General features: G+C 37.0%; 2 protein-coding genes across 5 annotated transcripts in view; both read left to right on the forward strand.

The window, feature by feature from the left end:
* Positions 1 to 2169, forward strand: part of LOC139122760 (protein transport protein Sec24A-like) — a 40493-nt gene extending 38324 nt beyond the window's left edge. For all 4 annotated transcript variants that reach the window (XM_070688459.1, XM_070688461.1, XM_070688462.1 and 1 more), the window contains one exon: positions 306 to 2169. In XM_070688459.1, coding sequence (XP_070544560.1) covers positions 306 to 420 — 115 coding nt within the window. In that variant the 3' untranslated portion in view covers positions 421 to 2169. The remainder of the gene's footprint in view (positions 1 to 305) is intronic.
* A 1104-nt stretch (positions 2170 to 3273) lies between these two features.
* Positions 3274 to 20854, forward strand: LOC139122762 (cytochrome P450 4V2-like). The gene is made up of 11 exons (XM_070688464.1): positions 3274 to 3657; positions 6989 to 7101; positions 7578 to 7663; positions 10557 to 10747; positions 13026 to 13095; positions 14020 to 14146; positions 14854 to 15051; positions 15970 to 16072; positions 18088 to 18222; positions 18781 to 18960; positions 19394 to 20854. Exons 1-11 carry the CDS (start codon positions 3486 to 3488, stop codon positions 19564 to 19566), a joined length of 1548 nt encoding a protein of 515 aa, XP_070544565.1. The 5' UTR covers positions 3274 to 3485; the 3' UTR covers positions 19567 to 20854.
* Positions 20855 to 23386: the final 2532 nt, after the last annotated feature.

The raw sequence follows: 23386 nt of genomic DNA on the forward strand, positions 1-23386 counted from the left end.
CGTGTTGTACAAATATTGTGGTACCTCAACATAAAGTGTAGTTGACATACAAAATAGAATTATTGAAAAATCATCAAAGGTTACAGCCACTGGCCCTTTAATGAAATCACCAATCAGTTTATTGTACCACCAGTGCATTCTGGGTATCCCTGCATTCCTCTAAAATAGCATTGCACATGGTTCTTCCAACATAGTTGTGCATGCTATTAAGAAAGTAATGTCCCAGTGATATAAACAGAGTTTGTTTGTTGCATGGCGAATGAAATTCTCACAATTGACTTTTGCTTCCTTCGTTCACTTCACAGAGAGGACAGCAGACAAAGGGTACTCTTCCTTCGTCATCTTGTGGAAGACAGATCTGAATCCTCGATGTCCTACTACGAATTCCTTCAACATTTACAGAAGGAAGTTGGCAAATGAACAACGTAATTATTCAAGAAACAAAAAAACGCAAAGGGTGCTATCAAACGTTTGGTGAAAAAAAATCTTGTACAGAGTACACCAATTTATGACTGAGCTAGGGAGACTTGCATAAATTATTCAAATATTAAGTCATGTGTTCAGTGACCAATCGCCACCAAATTTGTCAAGCCAGACCTCTTTCATGTCTTTGGCTTGTGACTGACACAGCAGAAAATGGCTGTTGTATACAATTTTTCTCCAGTGAAAAACGCCATGCCTTTAAGATTGCTTTTCTAAAAAATGAGCAAAAATATGAGCAAAAACATGTAAAATTACACAGTTTGATTACAAGGTATGCCACAGGGTAAAAAAATTCACATCCAAAAACATAAATTTGTTCATTTGAAGGCAGAGCATTTCAACTGTTGTAATTTGAAAATAGAGGCAAGTAGAGAATGACTTTCAAGAAGAAAGAAGTGTACGGCATTGATAATTTGTACAGTGTCAAAATATGCTTGATTTTAGTATCGCCTCATTAGACCAAATTTGATGGACTTTTGATGAACAGCAAAGATTACAGATAGAATTTACATTTTCCATTTTCTAATCCGAAAAAACAACGTGATTTGTGAGTTAGAGAATTGGACCATCACGTTACAAGTATCAGACAGTCAACATTGAGGTTTAAAACATCTGATAATTTCATTTACCTGTTCACGCCCAATTCCTTGTAAACAGGTCCACACTTACCATTGATAACAATGGGATTGGGCCAAACCATGGTGGTGAAAGGGTTAAACCCAAGTGAAACCATCGCATCTATGTCATTTGTGTAACTCTTGCAGGCAGACAGAGCAATATCGAATTCTTGGTCACGCCAGATAGAATTCTTATAATGACTATTGGTCGAAAAAGAATTAACTCAATAGTTCATCACCCAAAATCGTGATTTCACATATGTAGTACCCATGTATGGTGCAAAGTTGAAGAATGTAATTGATTTTCAAAATATGGTTTTGGCATACCAATGAGGTACAGGGGAATTAAATGGTTGTATGAAAAAACTGAACAAATTTCCGCTTTTGAAGTAGACTTTCATAGCAATGAAAAAATTGTAGTGTTGTAAAGTGTACAGACGATGTAGACAGAACAAGACGGACATTTCTGTCGGTTAATGCACAGAACATGGCACGGTATTTCAAGTCCATCTTTATCGACGGTTATATGAAGCCATTGTAAATGGCGCCCTCTTCAGGTCATGCCCGCAACTGCTTTCTTGAACAGCGCCGCTTGGCAGCCAGTCCCAAAGTAACCTTTTCGTGTGCTTATTATTAGCAAGAGTGCAATTAAAAATATAGAAATGTGACCAGTGGAGAATTCAAGGTCCCTGGAATATGGGCTGAAACAAGAAGTCTAATTAAATGTATCAGTATAAGTGAATGATTTGTCTCGGTCAAATTGGGCCGTTTCACCAAAGACACCAGAAAGCTGTACAGAATTTTTTTAATTGAACACAAGCAACCTTTTGAATTTGATTATTGATGGCAGAAGTAACTGTACAACATAATTTTTGAAGACCTCGTGGTTGTTCTCGGTCTTTTTCAAGAAAATCTGTGGCAAGTTCTTTACAGTGATCAGATCTTTTCAGAGTAATGGAATGTTAGGTTGCATTCATGGCCGTTAGTGTAATCATCACTTATATAAATATATATAATATCAATGTGATTAAAACCTGTCCTTTTGATTTCTATCATAAGTAAAATGAAACTGTAGCATGTCTGAGTTTTTTGTCAATTTTGGGTTCCTTCCCCCTTTAATGGTATTAAAGTAGTGTGCCACATGAAAGTGAAAGACTCAAACTTTCCTCAATGAATCTTTCAACCATTCTCTTTCAAAATCAAGAATAAAAATTTTGGCTCACCATGCAAATTTTGGAGCTAGAGAAACAAATAACCCAAGATTTACAGATATTTGAAATTCAAAATGGCCGCCATCCTTGTGTTAACTCTATAGAGAAAAAATAAAATTTTCGATTTTCGAAAAACTAAGCCAGTGCAAAGTTTTCTTACACCAAGAGCTTTAAAATGAACCCCTACAAGTGGTAGATTAGAAAAGAATTGAAAAAGTTTGAGAGTCCAAATATCTGTCCCTGAGGCGCATTCTACCTCAAAGGGGCAATCAAAGATGGTGGCATATTAATGTTCAGCAAACAAAATTTTTCTATTCACATCAAAACTCCAACCCTGTTCCCTGTCTCCAAACCAAAACTTTGAAAGTGGGAAATGTTGATTTCAACCAAAGTAAAATGTAACAATTCATCGTAGCTTTGGATGATATGCCCCTGGCCCTGTGGCATTGTCTGGTGATTGGTATAGCTTATAGAGTTGGGGGTGCCACATGGTGAAATCGATATACTACAACAAAAACTCTCAAATAGGGAAAATTGAGCCACTAAAATAAGTGTGAAAGTGAAGTTCAACCCTGTCTTTCCTGATGTTGAAACTAAAATATGGTATTTTTTATTTGCCAAAGTTATTGACGAATTATCTATCACTCATAAATCTTAACTGAAACGTGCATCCACACATACAAAACATGTAAAATAACAGGTTCAACGAAAGTATATGTACAACAGACTGAATACAAGCCCAATAAGGTCATGGTGAATGTTATTAATTTAATATCGCAATATAATGAAAATTTGTTCTTATCGATTCCCCGTGAAATTTGTCCCGTCTGTCCACAGACCCTCGAGAAAAACCCTCGAGGGTCTATGATCTGTCTGTCACACACATGGGTGGACCCATGAATATCGTTGAGGCTACCTCCATGTCTATACTATGATCGGACTTTGACGCTCGAAGAGCGCCATCAACGGTAAAACCAAATGTCATGACTTGTACCGTACCCGTGGTGTAATTACGTGTAAATATGACTCATTAGTGCATGGGACGACTACGACTCATCGTTCAAATGTGTCAACTTTCTAGATGAATCCGCAACTGCAGTGTTTGGAGTAAATAGAAGTAGAAGTGCTACTGAGCCACCACGCGATTGTTGTCATTTGACCAGAGGAAAACTCGATGCCAATCATGGCTGTCGCCGTTCCAATAATTCTCTTCACGTTTCTTTTAGCGGCGATTGCGTACCCTCTAATCAAGTACTTGAGATTATGGTTTGTCGTCAACAGAATGCCCGGTCCAGCAGCCATTCCGTTCATTGGAAATGCCCACCAATTTGAACGCGACGGGAGAGGTAGGTATTAACCAATAACCATGGAGATAAATGCAGACCCTTGGCCACAGGTGTTGCAGAGTCCAGCGCACAGTAATTTAAGATGTCCATGCCCCCTACCCCACGCGCCTGTACTCTAACTAAGCCCAGCATGCATACACCGTCCCGTTCCTCTGTACATGGATATACAAAAATAATTGCTGGTCAAAGCTGTATCGCATCATTCAGTCGCGCCCGACTGCACACCGCAAATAAAACGGAACTTGCTTAAACCAACACCGAGTTACTGTAAACGTTAAACCACCCGTGACGAGCTCAATGTAGACTCTTGTTGTGAAATAATGCGTATACTTCATGGCGCACGACTATTTTTTCAGCCTGTTTGTTCTATCATATTATAATGCGTAGCACAAAACCATCCTCAAAATCAAAGTGTCGCTCTCCTCGGCTCCAAATGTGCATGGGAAGGTACATAAGGGGAAGGCATAGATGGGATTTGGACTGGCGTTATTAGTTTGACGAATCTTGCAGAGAGCTTTACCAAACTACGAAATTTTGGCATCGGTATCTTCCCTCGTTGTCTTTTTCCTCACTTCCAGATCTCCTCGTACATTATATAACCGATTCTAAAAGATGGCAAACGCAATATTATCGGAAGTTGGAGCTTATGTTGAGAATTGAAAATAGATGCTAACCGGAAAATGGGGACAATAGTTGTAACTTTTGATAGTATTTTCATCACTTTTTCTTCCATAACGGCACAACACCTTGGACGTATTCCTCTCCACATAGTATGTGGTTCAATACAATGTACTTTGCCTTGACAATACAATGCTCTGTGTCAAATCGATATCTGCAAATATGTTATTGTTGACAAATTAGTTCTACTCTGGATTGACAAATGAATTCTACTGTAGAATAATTAATATTCAGCCAAAGTTGAACAATTAACACTTTGATATAACTTTAACTTGGTCAGTATTGCAAGAAAGTGTATATTTATATGTTGCAAATACCAGTTAATCATAAGTTAACTATGACAAAGTGAACTTTTAATGTTTCTGTGGCCCTTCTGCTCTTGCAGAAAAATATATTTACATGTCAGTAATGGGACAGAGTGAAGAATATTTTGTGGCATGGTCTGTCATCTTTGAACTTGACCTTGAGACATTAATTGTGACAGCCTGGTTAATATTTCTATTGGTATAGCCCATCACAAGTTCTAACAGAAAGCTTCTACAGATGTTAATGTCAGTGTTTATATAGAACATGATGACGTTAAAAATAAGGCGTGAAGATCGATTGTAACTATACAGGGTAAACATAATTTTCCCATGCTGAATGACAAGACAGCAAAAGTTCACACAAACAGCAAATATGATATTTTTGTCAGCAGAAACTTCTTCCATTTCGAATTATTTTCCAGTCCAGAGAATCAAAGAATGGATTTTAGTGAAAACACTAAAGTAACAGTCAGTGACATTTGTAGAAATCTTTTGTAATCTTTGCAGTTTGACCTCAGGGTTCAAAATTCATTTTACTCAATGCACTCAATGTTAAGCTACACAGTATATGCACCCAGTGGCATGGAACTGGATCTTAATTGCATGCAACTTTGGTTGACAAAGGGACAAAAATCAAAATATCTGTTGAGATAGATTCATAAAGCAAGAAAAACAACCATCACTGCCTTCATTTTAGCTATCGCAAATTCAATTCACTCAGAGAGGTAAGAACTCTTATCAGGCAGCTATAGTACTCATGGCTGTAAACTCAGTATAGGCCAAAGTCCATTTGTCCCTTTCATAGAATATAATGGCCGGACAATGTTTTTTTCAGATCCAGACGATTTGTACTCAGATTTTTTCCAAAATTTTGGTAAAAAACTGTTAGCCTATGAAAATTAAGTCAGTTTGATCCAAAACTATCAGAACCATTACAGAAAAATTCACAAAATTTGGTAAAATGTTGCACTAAAATTATGGTGGGAAAAATTACAGCACTCAAAGGATTAAACTTTGCTCATACTTTGCTCTACAAGAAACTTTAAACTTTGGTCTTATATGATTAAGAATAACAATCAGAGGAGACTGTGCAATGGTTAGGATTTTAGAAAAAATCACTCAACATTTTCTGGCATTTTAATGCAGAATGGCAGCTTTAACCATTGTTAATTTAATTTACTCAATGGGGCAGGAAGGTGAACTTTTTGATTTCAACACAAAGCAAGACTATGAAAATAGTGTACTGAAGTGGCACATGACAGAATTATTGTAAAAATTTTGGCATCCAAAACACTGTCTCTTAGGTGTATTGAACCACTTTAATTTCTGATGGACAATGCTGCTGAAATAAAAATAAATTGACAAGAATTTCTTGTGCTCCTAAAGGGCAAAAGTTTCCTATTTTGTTTTCACATGGAGGGCAGCAGATACGATAAACTCATCTGTTGGCCTATGCATCATCGATGCTGTTTCTGTTTTTCCACCATTGAGGATTAGTGCCAAGTCTATAAAAACATTTGTTTGTTTTTTCACAGCTAGTACTCAAACATTTTCTGCACTTTCTCGTAGTCACAATTTGATCTATACTAGCCGTTTCTGTATTCAACCAAAAGACAGTTGATGCTCTGAAGAGACGGTAATTTCTGTGTCATTTTTTTGAAATAACTGGTAGTGCTCTGTGTCAGGAAGCAGAGACTAAGTTGACAGCAAAACTGACCTTTGACCCCACTTACTGAATCGTAGATAAAGAAAAAATATGATGTCATTTGTTTTCACAAAAACACACATGAACCTCTTAGGCTAATGAGTGAGTAGTTGATCCAATAAATTGTAAACCTTACTTTGTTTTGCTTGATTTATTATGTAACAAGAGTAACAAGAATGTTTTTGTTCATTGAACCTTTTTTAGTAGACTGAAAGATCCGTCGGGGAGAATAGAGAGCGCCCTCAAGCGACGGATCTTTCAGTCTGCTTTTTAGGTGTTGCACATTTTCCTGACAAATAAAAATGCCTCAACAAACCAACATCTTTCTCTCCAGTTAATTAGGGAATGAGGTCCGGTTGTTAATTTACGGCTTAAGTTGTGTCCCAGTATATGCTTAGATATCATATGCCAGCTCTGCAGATATTTTGAAATCAGTTTAAAGAGACAAAAAATGTTCATTATTATCACCAAGTAAAAAAAAATCTGGTAAACATCATATTCACAAAATTTTAAATACTGCCAAATTTTTATTTACTTGACCAGAAGGAAAAATAATTATCCTCCTCATACTGAAAATAGCTGTGCAGTTTGATTTCAAAGTAAACAATCATATTTTTTCTTTTATATGTTCCCATTATTTCAGGGTTTTTCAAACAAATCTTAAAATGGGTTGTAGATTATGAAGATTCAAGATTTATGAGACTGTGGCTTGGCCCTGTACCCATTGTGCTTGTCTACCGAGCGGACGCTGCTGAGGTATGTACAATTGGCGTTTATACATCTCTGATCAAAAATTCAAGTTGAGCCTGTATCCACAGTTGACTTTTGACCCATGACCTGGACACTGCAATGTCTCCCCAATATATGATCCTATCCCTGTAGTATCCAAAGACTCTTTGTTCTGTCTAGATGTATATTTCTCATTCGTGGTCGTCCATACCAAAAATTGGTCTCAGCATGATATATGATGGGCCTTAACCTGTTCACCCCCAATTCCCTGTAAACAGGTCCACACTCACCATTGATAACAATGGGATTGGGTCAAACCATGGTGGTGAGAGGGTTAAATCAACACCACATTTTCAGTAAAGATTTACCCATTTACCTTGACTTCTATATATTCCGTCTAATTTTAGAAGTTGTGTAATTATTTTATCTCAGTGCTCACGCAGACTATTAAACTCCAAAGACACAAATTCATGTCATTTCTGTATTCTTTGTTTTCTTTCTAGATTATTTTCAATAGCAGCAAACACATCACCAAAGCCTTCGTTTATGATTTTCTCCACCCATGGCTTGGCACTGGTTTGCTCACGAGGTGTGTGCATGTATCTTTGCTTTTATATCGCTGTGAAAAGCCCATTTCTCCTTTCTATCTATCACCTGTTAAAGGGACATTATTTGTATCTTTTGACCTCATATTGTTGCAAACAAGCAGTTGATAATGTTGTTCGACTTACTGAAAGATGTCTAAAAAACGGTCGACCATAGACAACTTCCATCCCGTTTGCGTACACCGTATAGAAAAACCTTGGATCTGAGGTTAATGGAGGGTACTGTTAACCTCAGAGTTGGCAGGTTGACCTGCGATCAGACCACACTGCTATTACTACCTAGGCCGCTGTAAGCATCCGCGTTGTAAAAAAATAAACCACACGAAGTGACAGTCGAAAACGCAGTATTGCAGTTTCGGGATTCCCTATTACCGATCCCGTTTGCTCAGTTTACATTTTGACGGTTCATTTTTTCATGGAGATCTTGATGGCCAATCCTGCTCTTAGATACACTATTCTTTGCTGCAGAGCACATTTTAGAATGGGCATTTCAAATGCCTACCAGTACCAGCTGACGACGACAAGCCTATAATTGCTGATCTTTTTCATTCGTTCGTTCCTCCATATGCATATGTAGACTTGCCCAAAGCCTTTGGGCATAGAAATGTGAAAACAGAGTAAAATGAAGGGATATATAACTTCAGTAGACAGTCACGTTATTGTCGAGGTGATCGCGAAATTGAGCAATTGTACTTTGGCGACCGACACGTACATTATGTACATTGTTGGGTGAAAGCTAACTCTGCGTGGCAGGGCTGTGCCAAACCGCTGGCAGTACCCGACGGTTGCAGCGTGCAGTTTCTCCACCAAAAACAACCCATTTTTAATCCCAAACTTGCATTGAGTTTCGTTTTCAAGCACACCCACCTCGCCTGGGTACACGGTTAGCCCTGCGTACAGGTCTGTGTGTTCCCGGCGTTACACGGCGTGGAGGCCGTACGCAGGGCTTTAGGTACACGATGTGCTAAGCTGCGCTTCTTACGTAAAGCCAACGGAGGCACAGAGGCCGTAAGCGAACGGGTCTAGGCAACTGTCATTGCGATGTCCTCACTTTTGGTTCGAAATGCGATTCAACTGATACAAATAATTACATGATGCACAGAGAATAACAACATTCAAACAGATCTTGTGTGTCGAGAGGTGACTCCAATCGCGAGCAGTATCAATGACAGTACTCGCCCGGCGCGGTGTCACAATGTCACCGATGCTACACACCGTGCAGTGTTCAGTCCGAGTGCGATGTTTCCAGGTTCAACAAGTGATCATGTCGTGTTTGTAAAACGAAAAAAGTAATGGCAAGAAAATACCCAAAACATCTTAAAAGTTGACGAAGATTTGCTAACGATCAAATGCACAGGAAATGCATTACTCTGTACCTGTTTCACTATCACCACAGCAATCTGACATCGTTTTAGTTTTACCATTGACCCAATTGCGTCTATGGTTTTATTTGTTTCACAGTCCGTGTCATCGATACTAAAATCAAACTTACAAGCAAATGCCCTGCTTAGTTTCACTATTTGACAGTAGTTTGTGATACGTGCATTTGTTTATGCGCCGTGTGCTCCTCGATATCCGTTGTGCTGAAGTTAGTGTGTAGGTCACAGGCCTTTCACGTTCCAGCTGTACTTTGATGGTTGACGTATGCGTAGTAATATTGGTCATGTGCAGGGGTTCAATCATGGCGGTTGGTTCAAATCGCGCGGACGCCCTTACCAACATTGAACCTTGCCGTAAAGAGCAAGAAGGTGGTTTTACATACCTTTAAAGCCGTCCATAGTCACAATTTAGGTCTCCCATTGATTTGACCGGGGATTTCAGTCATCGAAAAAATGAAAAAAAAAGTCAAAAGATACAAATAATGTCCCTTTAATGCACTTTTATCAAATTATGATATCCGGATGCTATTTGTTGTATTTTTCTGATCGAGCATGTATATAAACTCTCAGTTTGCATATCTGGAAGTAGGTTGTGTTGAGTTTCTTTGTACCTTTTCAAGGTGATGAATCTCATCAGTATAATTTAGGGTAAATTCTGTAAAGCCCTGATCTTTACTCCTGCTTGCATCACCCTATGTTTTGATCTTATCTTGCTGGTAATGTAACAGCATAATTACATAACATTTTGCATGTAATTCAATAAAAGCAATTCAAGCCAAAAGACTTGTTCAAAATATCACTGAGAGTACACTTACACAGCAATAATATTAAACATTTACTTGTCATGAACACAAATTGCTTAATGTGAATTTGCCACACATTTTCTAACAACTTACATCAGATTAATTGCAATTCTAAACCAGTTAGCAAATCTGGTGCTTTGTATACGTCACGCTGATTGATAATGCTGAATCCTCATTCACAAACAGGATATTTTTCTTTAAAGCTAAATTTTCAGTTGGATGCCATTACAAATTGTACTGAAAAGCTCAGGCAATGAAGCTAATAAACTGTGTATTTACAACTTAAGGAAGTATGCACCTTGAAAGTAAAAGACGTAAACTTTTGCTCAAAATTTCATCAAGGAATATTTCAACCATTCTCTTTCAAAATCAAGAATAAAGATCGGGGTTCACCGTGCAAATTTTGGTTCTAGAGAAAAAATAACTCATGATTTACTGAATATTTAAAATTCAAAATGGCCACCATCCCTGTGTTAACTCTACGGAGAAAAATGAAATTTTTAGATTTCAAAAAACTAAGCCAGTGAGAAGTTTCCTTACACCAAGAGCTTTAAAATGGGCCGCCACAAGTGGTAGATCAGACAAGAATTGTTAAAGTTTGAGAGTTTGAATATCTGTCCCCGAGCCCCAGGTGCATTCTACCTTAAATGAATGTGAATGAGTGAATAAACGAATGCATGGTCATTTTACTTCAGCACTGGTGACAAATGGAAGTCTAGAAGAAGGCTGTTGACCCCGACCTTCCACTTCAAGATTTTGAATCATTTTGTGGAAGTCTTCAACGACCAGGCAGTTGTACTGGTCAAGAACTTGAACTCCAGGGTCGGCAAGGATGAATTCAACATCTTTCCCTTGATTACACATTGTGTTCTGGACATCATCTGTGGTGAGTCGAATTTGTCACTTATTTGTGGTTTGAAATACAATGATCTGAAGTTTTCGTTTAAGTTAGATTATCCTCATGTGTCATTCGTATCAGTTGTGTTGATTAATATGTAAAGAGCTTTGATATAGCCAAATTTGTTCTAATATTAGAAAAGTGCATGAGTGCGACTTTTGGATGGAAAAGTAAATTGTTGTTAATTACTGCTTTTTTGAAACGTAACACCTCATACCATTCCTGTCACCAATCGTATTTTTGTAAAACGTTCCATTTTGACTTTTATTGTTTGTAAACAAAAACCCATCAGAAGAAAAATTTTGACAATTTTACCCTTTGAGCGTCAACATCGATTTTTGCCGCCTGTATAGAATATACCCCAGTCAATTATTTTTTTCAAAATTTTGCCAAAATTTTGATAGGAAACTGTAGTCATTGAAATGTGATGTCCATTTGGTCCAAAATTATCAGAAAAATTACAGAAAAACTCATAAAAATTGGTAAAATGTTGCACTAGAGTTTTGGTGGGAAAAATTACAGTACTCAAAGGGTTAATGTGAGCCGTTCAATTGTAGCTAAAGCTTCCAAAGCGTAGGTCCATTATGTGGCTTGTCAAAATTTCAGTTTCTCTTCATTTTGTGGTTTTGCATTCCAGTACAACCCTGTATTGTATGCACCTTTACAAGAACACAACGACAAAAATGTTTGCATTTTTCAGTGCTGTAATGACATGTGCATTTTAAGATAGAAATGTATTTTAGTGAAATAAAACAGTTACTATCAGTGCTGTTATATATACAATCAAGACTTGGATGGGACTGTTTTGTCACAATCGATTTTGAAGTACTTTATTCTCACTATCTACACCATATGGTAATTTTCAAAATGTTCATCTGGAGAGCGCCCTCAGTGTTTATCAAAGTAACTACATGCATCAACTTTCACTTTAGCAAATGAAAATGTGTTATTGATAGTTATTTAAAAGGTTTCTACTTATGTATTGAACATTTCCCGAGTGATTAATTTTGTTTTTGTCAAATTCTAAAGTAGATGTAAATATGAAAGATGCACATAAACAATTTTTACCATTAAAAGATAAAGTAATCAATATGAACATTGTGAAGCCATCGACAGATTACATAAGTGAATGTTATTAACCTGATAAAACTGCTAATGGACATTTAATCTGCAAAATTTCATTGTATAGTCAAGGTCAAAAAACTGAAATTGTACAACTGTATTAATAAACTACTTTGAGTATTTGCGTCATAGCAAGTTATTTTGTGTTAATTGCTGACATGACAAGTGTTATTCTTTCTGTGCAGTTTATGTTTTACCCTGCAGTGTTTCGTAAAACAGAACGAGTAACGAGTCTGTCATAGCAAGAAATACCAATTTATCATCAAAAATGGTTTCATAATGTATTTGCATAGCCCAAAATTTATGTAACTGGCATTTAATAGGTTGTTAAAATTTACATTGTATAGAATAATACAAATTTCAGTATCAAAAGGTTCAGTTTTACCAGTAACTTCAGATTCTATCTGTTATTTTTCCTTGAATTTGTGCTTCCATCCTTGTACTTCTGTTGTGCATGTTGATGGTAACAGAAAGAAAAAAAATACAAAAACATTTTCTACGGAAACATACCAACTACAGCCAAATTTAATGGTTGGGAAGGTCGTCGTGAAGTGATCAGTCTAGCTGCTTTCCAAATGAAAGAAACTTTGTACTCAAAGCGGGCGGAAAGAGTTGTCATGTTCCCATAGCCCATCGCAAAACAACTGGTATATATTTGCCAAAGTCTGCAGGCATATGAATATTGAAATACTATACAACACTTTGAATTTGCTGCATGCTTTTTTCCTGAATTTTGATTTTCATTGCATTCAGCGGGATTGAAATTTAGCTGAAAAGACATCTTGACCACAGTAAATGTGCGGAAAAGTTTAAATTAGCGACGTCTTAAATTAGCAAATTAAAACATTTAGCTAAATTAGCTAAAAAGGATGCTAGCTAAAAAGAGTTGTTTTACAGTAGAGTTAGGTTAGGTGATTGCAAAATTGGAGCTATACTTTTGGTAGACTATGGGGTAGCACACAGACCACCTACAGGGCAGACTGTCGCGTAGACCATGGGGTGAATGCGATGGCCAACAGTAACTGCTGCATACACCATAGAAAAGCTAAGGGACTAAGACCAGTCTACACTTGGTACTATTTTAACCAAAGGTGACAAGAGTAAAATATTCTTGCCATTATGCCATTTATATTCTTTGTTATAGAAACTGCCATGGGTATTGAGGTGAAAGCTCAGAGTAACTGTGACAGTGAATATGTCAGGGCTGTCATTGGGTAAGTAAAAGATGTAACTGATCAATGCAAAGCTATGATTGGGTGAGGTTGAGCCCTAACTGGTTCAGTCAAGGCTTTGATTGGTTAAGTAACAGATGTAAATAGTTAAATTTTGATTAGTTCAGGGAAAGATGTGTGACCTGTTTGACCAAAGATGTGACTGCGTAGGTGAAATATGTGGTAGTTGGACAAACATTGTAACTGGTTTAATCAAAGCTGGGATTGGTCAAAGAGAAAGAAATATCTGGTTAAATAAACCTGTTATTGGCAAGCCAAAACTCTGCCTGGCTTAGAGGAAACCATTATTGGCCAAGTAAAAGTGTAACTTGTTTAGCCAAAGGTGTGATCGGTCAAGTCAAAACTGTGATTGGTTTGTCGAAACTCATGTGATTGGTCAAGTCAAAACTGTGAATGTTTATCAAAACTCATGTGATTGGTCAAGTCTAAACTGATTGGTTTGTCAAAACTGCTGTGATTGGTCAAGTCAAAACTGTGTTTGGTTTGTCAAAACTAATGTGATTGGTCAAGTCAAAACTGTGATTGGTTTGTCAAAACTCATGTGATTGGTCAAGTCAAAACTGTGATTGGTTTGTCAAAACTGATGGGATTGGTCAAGTCAAAACTGTACCTTGTTTTATCAAATTGATGATTGGTTAAGTAAAAGTATATCTGGTGAAGTCCCAGCTGTTTTACTGTTATTGCTTAACCCTTTCACCCCCATTTCCCAGTCTAGAAGTCCAACTTTACCATAGAAAACAATGGAATTGGTTTAAACCATGGCAATGAAAGGGTTAATATTCTCACCCATCATGATATCTATTGAAGAATATTTATTTTCCCATACACTACTCAAGGCTTACTGTATCACACATAGTCAGGCTATCAGGTTTTTGCTGACTCAGTCAGGTCTCGTATTTTTCACAGCATCAGTGAACTAGTTCAGGACAGAATGAAAACACCATGGTACTGGCCTGAGACCATGTACAACATCACAGAAAGTGGAAAGAAACATGAGAAATATCTGAAGATACTGCATGGTATGACAAACAAGGTGAGACATGATACTTTGTTGTTCCTGCAAGTGTGGGCAAAGCTTGTACTCTGTCATATGAATGTAGTGGACTGACTGCAAATTGGTTTGATTTCTATGGCTTCGGTAGCAATAATTTTAATACAAATATAACATAAGTTATAAGTACTTACACAGTGTGTGTCAATATATAACCGTTATGTAAACATTATTGAGAATAAGTTTTAACAAATTTTTGTAGATGTTGTGTTTAAGCAATTTTAACCCCCTCAGTGAAGGGTTTACTGTGAGATTTTAACCAATTCACCACATATATGCAATAGTGAGTGCATAATGGAGTGAACTGGTCAAAACTGAGTGGTATAGCCGTTGCTAGAGGTGGTTTATTGCTGTAATATCATGACAGTATATTGATGTGCTGGCGTGAAACGTCAAAGTCTTTCTCTGGCTCTGTTCTCTGTTCAAACTTTGCGATATGGAGAATATAGCATAGTTACTTTCACTTCTCAACCAATCAGATGGCTGTATTTATGCCATCAGTATTTTGGTACGAGGTATTTGTCCTTTTAAAATGCCTTATAATTTTAGATTTCTTAATCTTGAGGGCCCTCGGGGACATATATTCTCTATAGAGTTATCAAGGTACACTCATTAAATAATGGGGCCTAATAAATAAATAATGATAACAAAAAATAAATTTAGCTTTGTTATTTTCTTGTCATTTCCAGGTCATAAGAGAGCGTTCTGCTGAACTCCGTAACCAGCTAGCCGAACGAGGCGAGCAGGTTTCTGAAGACATGGAGATGGCCAATATTGGTGGAAGAAAACGTCTTGCCTTCCTAGATATGTTGTTGTACATGAATGAAGCTGATCCTAGCTTTACGTATAGTGATATCAGAGAAGAAGTTGATACGTTCCTATTTGAGGTGAGTCTGTTCTAGCCAACAGGGGGCTCTGAGCGAAACTTTTTAATCCCTGGAATCCCCTGGATTTTTTTTAACCACATTTATAATGCTAGACAGTTTTGCCTCCCCCTGTGCTGAGTCATTAAAATTAACAGTTAAATTGAGCATATTGAGCTAAATATATATGTATTTTCACCTACTTGGCATGGTACAACAGGTCGGGTCAGTGAAAATAATGTATATAGGCATTCAAGGGCTTTCAAACATTCAAATTTTTTTATGCAACATATTGGACCTGTTATGCCCCACTTGTTTTAACCAAATTGACATGATTGTGACATATGAACTTGGCAGGATAAGGGTTACTGTCCAACCCTATTCCTAAAGCAATTAGGTTTATTCAAATATTGAACTGACACAGGTATATACTGTAGACAAGTCCATGTAATTGTGAGACTATAGGAGTTTGCTTTTCATAGTAGAAATATATCCGAACGCAGCAATAGTGACGCCCAATAATTTCATAATATAATTGTACTTTTTAGAGATGCTTGTCCTGTTTTTATGGCGCTTACAGTGTTTTGTATCTGTACACTGCTGTGTGTTGTATGAAAATCAATGCAACTTAGTGTTAAAGGATTATTATAAAGTATATGCTAGTAATAACAGGCAAATTTCAAGTAAGTGAGCTTTCCGTGTGTTGCAGAAGGGGAAAAGAACTGACGAGATATACACTACATACATGTAAGCCTTTGAGCGCCAAAGTCAACTTTTGTCACCTTTACAAAATATACTCCAGTCAAACATTGGATCAGTTACTTGCCACAGATTGTTGATCCCAGTTCAGTCAATCAACAATTGGTTTGAATCTTAGCATCAAAAGATTGGCAATGATATCTTAATAAAATGCACCATTTTCACCCATTACCACCACTGCAGGGACACGACACCACTGCTGCAGGGGTAACCTGGGCAACCTACTTGATAGCCAGCCACCCAGAAGTGCAGGAAAAGTTACAGGCTGAAATGGACACCATATTTGGTAAGTAACATACATACTCAGCATTGTTTTGAAGTGCTTGTACATTTTTGATTTGACAGTAAAATGCTCACTCTGAGAACTTTGAACTAGACATGTTTTGTTTTCTTTTTGAAAGCATCGGGTTCTGTTTGATGACTTTTGTGTATTTTTGTTAATTTTAAAATCAAAAGTCTTCCAAAATTCATTGTAAGATATAAATAGATGGATTACTTTGCTATCAACTTATCTTCTTCTAACGCATACTTCACTGTAAATACAATGCATATAGTTGTATAAGCAGTCTACGATAACGCCATAAAAGGAAAGCTACTTAAATATTCATGAGTTAACTTATTAGTTAATCAGTGAACTGCTTTTGGAAGCTTTATTGCAATTTTACACATATCTCCAGAAAGGTCTTTCTGTCGATCATGTTGATTGGTGGAAAATGGCACATGTATTTCTATGCATGCTTTGACCTTCGATCTCGAAGCTCACCGCTGATTTTGATAATCAACCTCTGCTTCAGGTTCTAAGCGGTCTGAAAGACGTGCTACCGCCCGTTTTAGCGCAAACAACCATGGTAACGATCAATATAGGGTTAAAAGTCACCAAGACGACACCTTTAAAACAGTCTAATAATTATGATGGTCATCGATGTAGCTGCCTTACGGTTACTCGCTCGCCTTTGCAGGCTTTGGCGCTATGCCTGCTAACCCCCCCCCCACCGTCGTATGTGCAAGAGACTACATCATCACTCCAGTTTTCTGTAGTGTTTTCATAAGTTTCTGGGTTTTTTTGTGTGTTCCTCTCATTCGATGTCCAGTCATCATAGCTCAAGCATAGTTATTCTACCAGCGGCCAGCCATGCCATGGCCACTCCACAAAACCATGAACATGCTGCTATATGCTTTAGGCATGCACGCTGCTGCTGTCCCATGGTGAACAAGCATGACAATGCATGGTTTGCCGAAGGGTGCTGTGCTACACATTGTCATTACTGGGCGATATATTCTAAGTCGAAACATCCAAAAAAGATTTAATATCTTATTGTGCATGCAAAACTTGATTGAAATTTTACATAGTAACGATGTTCGCAACCCGGAAGAAACTGCTGTGAATTTACTGGGCGTGGTATATTCGATCACTGATTGGTCAGAACGACATGAATATTAATGTTTTATTCAAATTTGTCAGCTCCTTGTATGGCGTTAGCGTAGACTGATAAGACTCTGCTGTAGTTGATACCTACATGTACATGTACGCTAGTATCTCTTTCATTACTTTCAAGTTCAACATCACACCACAAGGAAGTCTTTAATTTAAGATAGAATTCGCATCAATCTTGGCTCCTAATGTAAGATCAAAGGTCACTTACAAGTTTCCATCCTGCTCAAAAACATTAGAAGCATATATTTATGAACAAATTCTCATCCCAGGAGACATCTGAATTTTCTTTGGAAAATTTGGCACTAAGAAATAATGTTAATATAAGAGTGTCCAGGTTAATAGCGGAAACAAGCAATATCATGAATACCAGTTGTCTAAAGACATGTGCAATCAAATTGTAGCACCAGTTATATGGTATTCTTTGTTAAAGTAGTACACGCCTCAAAAATGAAAGACGTGAAAAATGAAATGAAACATGCAAGTATTGGTACTAGAGAAACAACTGCCCAACATGCCAACATTTGAAATTCAAAATGGCCGCCATCCCTGTGTTATCTATGGGGGAAATGACATTTCCTATTTCACAAAACTGAGCAGGTGGAAACTGTATTTATTCCATAAGCTTCAAATAAGCCCCCACAAGTGGTAGACCAAAAGAATATTGTAAAAGTTTGAGAGTCTGAGTATCTTTCCCAGAGGGCCATTCTACCTTAAGTAGGAAAGTTGTATGCAAAAATTTCACAAAAAGAATTATATATATATATATATATTATATATATATATATATATATATATATATATATATATATCTATGTATCAATATGTAAAACATAAAATATGCTCTGTACTTGTTGTAATTCTTAAAGGTGATAGTGATCGTTCGGCAACCATTGATGACCTAAAAGCAATGAAATATCTGGATTGCGTCATCAAGGAGTCTTTGAGATTATTTCCATCTGTCCCAATCTTTGCCAGAAAATTGGATGAGGATGTCAAGATAGGTAAGTTTCTCGGCAAATGGGCGAGAGTGTTGTTTCTGTTCTTGAAGCACAAAGTCTTAAAAAAACAACAGTAAAAGATGAATATAGTCAACATATACAGTCAAGCGAGGAGTATTAACAACAACCAATCGTACGAACTGCATCACCATGGCAATGAGCAAGAGTTATATCTGAGAGAAAAAATGTCAAATCGCCATCAACATCAATGATCAGGGTCAAGTACATACCCTCAGAAGAGTTACCTATTGCTATAAATTATAGATGAAAACATTTTACGCTGATATCTGATGGAAGGTTATGTAGGAAAGAGTTCTGTGTGTAAGTATAAGGGAGAACTTGAGTGTTGTTTATTGAATTTGAATGACAGCTGAACAAAGAATATGATATACGTCACAAATCATGAGTCTAAAAAAAGATATCATTCTTGAAAGTTCATTTCATGTCTTACAAGACACAATGTTACTGCTTCTTGCATCACAGAGAAAGCTACCGTACAATTTCTATGAACTCTGTCATATCTTTCATATTTTTCAATTAATGGTCTGTTTCTCTGCATAGCTGGTTACGATGTTCCCAAGGAGACAGCGATGTTGGTGGCTCCCTATGCATTACACCGTGATCCCAAATACTTCCCTGATCCAGAGGTCTTTGATCCAGATCGGTTTTCTCTGAAGAATGCATCTGGCCGTCATCCCTATGCATATGTACCTTTCTCAGCTGGACTGAGAAATTGTATTGGTAAGACTTTATTTCTGCACATTGCCTAGCACTTTCATAAAGGTCAAAGGTCACTGTATGACCTAAGTTCACAAGCTATCAAAGAGCCTGAAAGTGCAAGTTGCTTTGGCAGGAAAAGTTGACACATTCAAATGCTGATGTGATGCATTTCCAAGTCATGTGGTCAATGTTGAAATGATCAAATACAAATCATATATCTTGTGGGTATTGTGTCAAAGGTCAAAGTGATATGAGGTCACACTAACAAAGGTCAAGTCACCTGCCTAGTTTTTGAGTTAATGCATATCTGAGAAGAAATGTAATATAAAAGAAGAGAACAGTGGTGTGTCAAAGGTCAAAGTGAGTAAAGGTCACAGTAGCAAAGGTCAGAAGGTTACCTTATCTGAGGAGAAAAATTGTAATACAACAGAGCTCCTTCTGTTTACTGCTACAGGTCAGAAGTTTGCCATGTTTGAAGAGAAAGTGGTTCTATCCTCCATTCTGAGAAACTTCACCATGGAAACCACCCAGACCAGGGATGAGTTGGAACCAGTGGGTGAGCTCATCTTACGACCCCAAGATGGCATCAGGGTAAAGGTCACATCCAGAAACAACAACCAATCATAGCTTATATGTAGGTGCCCATCACATGACGCATCATGCTACCAAAACTGATATTGCGAGAGTCACCCGAGGACGGAGTATAGGTGTTAACTGTATATGCTTTGTGAAATAAAGTTACCGTTAATGATTTTTACATTGATTTATCAGCAATAGCATTGCATATACATAATACATGTGTCATCATTTTACGGCTAATATTTGTATTTTCCTAACCTGTGGATGAGAATCAGATAATACTCTTGTTTTCTAAAATAAACGATAATGAAAATATAATAGAGATTTACAGCTATTGTCAGGGTAATATAAGGTTCCCAAATGTTTTCAGATTTTTAGCATTCCCCCCGAGTCTGTCTCATTTGAATTTATAGCTGCATTTTTAATCCTTTAGTGACTTTCAAGAAAAGTTGTAATATCGCTCATAGCAAACTTGCCAGAATTTTCATTGTTATCAGCTTACATGTGAAGAAAGGAAAGTATGTAACAATGACCAAGCATTTTAATGTTATGAATGAAAATAAAACGCCAAGACTTAAGCCTTATGCCAAGTTCATATGTCACCATCAGGTCAAGTTGGTGAAAACCAGTTAAGCATATCATGTCCCCTGTCTTGCATTTTAGCAAAGACTGTATCATTTGAAACCCCATGAAAATAGAAATGTGTACTGTATTAAATCATTATTTTCACAGATTGAATCCGCTGTAACATACAATGCCAAATTGTTGAGAATACATGTCGATTTTGACCCAATATTACTTTTTACTCACCCAGCAGATAATTGATTTTTATAGATGTGGGAATTTGTTTTCAATCCAGAGTGTGAGAACTTTTCTGCCATGCTGATAATATGTTTGTTTTTGCTCTATCATTAAATAGTGTAGACTGAATGATCTGTCACTCGAGGGCGCTCACTGAGGGGAGCATAGATAGCGCCCTCGGGGGATGGATCTTTCTATCTAGGAATAGCACTATCCTTCAGTTCTTCAAAGGAAGAACACCAATAACATTTCAGCTGATTATATACAAAACACTGCTTGATACCTTTGTGTGCTGTTTCATTTTACATCAATATCTGAGTTTGTTCTGTTTCCAAGTGAAATATGCCGAATATATTCTACACTGAATTACTTATGAAATTTACATGAATGAAGTTAGGATTACAGAATTTGCATTTCATTAGGAACAGATGTATTCAACATCTTTGTGTTTTGCTTTCACATAGCAGTGCAGTGCAATGCAATTTTAATTCAATTGTCATGAGTACATTGTCAATAAAAGAATCTATTGATGCTATTTGAGTTTTATGACTATTTCTTCAGAGGTCTTAGTAACCAACATTTGCCTTACATTTTAATCTATTTTCCAGTTTGGTTCAGGTTTTTGTTGTTCCATGTACTTCCTGTTTCCAAGAATTTTGTTAAAAAAAATTTAACTGATATTTCTGTTTTCAGGAAGGAAAATTTTGTGATCTTGTTAGCTATGATAAATATGTTCCATGGTATCACCTTCCTCATGGAAATTGCAACATCCATACATTTGCACCTCAATTCCACATTCTCCATTCCATTGCCATAGTATGGAGAGAGTGCATGAGCTTGAAGTAAGTGTAAGACCTAATATCACCCCTCTCGCTAACATGGTTTGCCCCAAAACCTATACTTCTCGATGATGACTGTGGACCTGTTCACAGGGAATTAGGGGTGAACAGGTTAACAGACTGCAAGGAACTGATGATGCCTACACAGGATACTATCAAGGAATTTCAATTATAACTTTTGTATTCTGGTAAACATCACATGTCAACTTTATTAAAACAGCAAATGTAAACAACGTAAAAGAATAATTGATTTAATAACCAGGAACAACAGCGATTATTAATGAGTATTGTATACTCAAAATGTCAACAAATGTAGCACAGTGAAATATTAATTCAGTGGCAGCTGCCTGGCAATACTATTTCGTTATTATGTACCACTGCATTTTAGCATTGTTTTCGCAGTGCAGGTTGACGAAACATCATTTGCTACATGTATTATTCATGGCTTTTTTAAACCCAACACAACAGGTTTGAGCTTAATTTTTGATATAATGGCATGGTTCTCTCGTGTACATAGGTTTCCAAATACACCTATCAGGACGAGTTCCCCATAAAATACATGTGGATTTCCTTTCCGACGATGGTATGGCCCTATATATGCAGAGTATTGACAGTGTAAGATTACCAGGAATTCCCTGATAACTGTTCTTCTGGTCAGGATTTTTCCACAGATAGCAATACTGGAGCTTAATGGTTACATGGAAACAGTCAAGGAATGCTTAGATGAATCGTGTGTTTATGCAAGACGAGGGTCAAGTTATTGGTCTATGGATCTGTAAAACATTTACACAGGTCAGGAATGGTTAACTTGAGTGACGTTATTTTGTTACAGTCGACTGAGAGGGCGCTTATCATATCTCCAGCTGAATCAGTGCTGCATTCAAATCCAAAGGTTTATGGGCTGGGAGTTATAAAAACCGCACTGATTCAGTGGAAGGGATCGATTTTTCAAACAAGGTTTTACAGATCTTGGGAGTCGGGTTTGGAAACAGTAACACATCTAGAGAAAACTGGAAAACAGTGATGGAAAAATTTACGAATTGCCTTAAGATCTGGAATACTAGAAATCTGTCGTTTAAAGGCAGAGCAATAGTAGCTAATATGCTGGCTGCATCAAAATTATGGTACCTGGCATCACGTACCTAAGGAAATTATTAATGAAGCAAATAGTAAATTATGGAAATTTATTTGGAGAGGTAAACGAGAAGTTATAAAAAGGGGTATTTTCATTCAAAGATATGATGACTGTGGCAAAAAAGTTGTCGACATTGAAGAAAAAATTAATGCACTCCAATTAAAGTGGCTTATGAAACTATTTGAGAAAAATCCAGATAAAGGGACCCCTAAATGGGCCAGCTTATCAAAATATTTCATAGCGAGTTATGACAATAAACTTAATAGTGATTATCACTACCTCCATCTCAATTTCAAAGTCAACAACAAACGAACCCCAATGGTGTATGGGGATATGTTAAATACCTGGAAGTCACTTAGACTTACAAGAGTGAATCTGCCAACATCAAAACAGAATCTTCTTAGAGAAGTTCTGTGGTATAATGACAATATTAAGAATGAAGGAAGTGTCCTCTTTTATGACAAGTGGTCAAAGAGTGCAATTTAAGGCTTAAGGACATCCGGAATGATGACAGAAATGACTGGCTTCAACAATGGGAAATAATTGCAAAAATTAGAGGAGGTACAAATAGACATATGCAAGAGGAAATCAAAACAGATTATGAAACACTCCTCAATGCTATTCCAGATTCCTGGAAACAAATCATTTCTTCAAACATCCAAAATGAAGAAAACTATGATATCTTAGACTTAGAGAATTATGGTCTGACAAAAAGTGAGGTCAAAACCAAGTCACTTTATTGGAAATTAGTTGATAAGAAATGGCATGCAGTCAGAGGTCAGATTGGTCAAAAATGGGCTGAGAATCTAAGTCTTACTGACAGTTACAAAGCTACTCTATTCAGCCGTCTTAATTCAACAGAAATTGTCAGCAATTCAGTAAATGATTTAATTGGAAGATTTTCCGTCGAGGCCTAGTCACAGGAAGCTTGGCCAAAACTTTCAATTTAAGTGATGGGAAATGCCATATTTGTGGCCAAGAAGAAACACTGGAACACATCTTATTTGAGTGTAAATATGTTAAGAAATCTGGCAGAAATGTATTTCTTCTTTGTCAGAAACCACAACTTTGATAATAATATCAATATCAAAAA

This window comes from Ptychodera flava, chromosome 22 (genome assembly GCF_041260155.1).
Source record: "Ptychodera flava strain L36383 chromosome 22, AS_Pfla_20210202, whole genome shotgun sequence".
Classification (NCBI taxonomy): domain Eukaryota; kingdom Metazoa; phylum Hemichordata; class Enteropneusta; family Ptychoderidae; genus Ptychodera; species Ptychodera flava.

Excerpts from the sequence above, each read along its gene's own strand:
- LOC139122762 (XM_070688464.1), top strand. The coding sequence starts at position 3,486 with ATGCCAATCATGGCTGTCGCCGTTCCAATAATTCTCTTCACGTTTCTT. Across the intron at positions 7,664-10,556 it reads GGCACTGGTTTGCTCACGAG|CACTGGTGACAAATGGAAGT; the intron begins GTGTGTGCATGT and ends ATTTTACTTCAG. Across the intron at positions 18,223-18,780 it reads GGATGAGGATGTCAAGATAG|CTGGTTACGATGTTCCCAAG; the intron begins GTAAGTTTCTCG and ends TTCTCTGCATAG.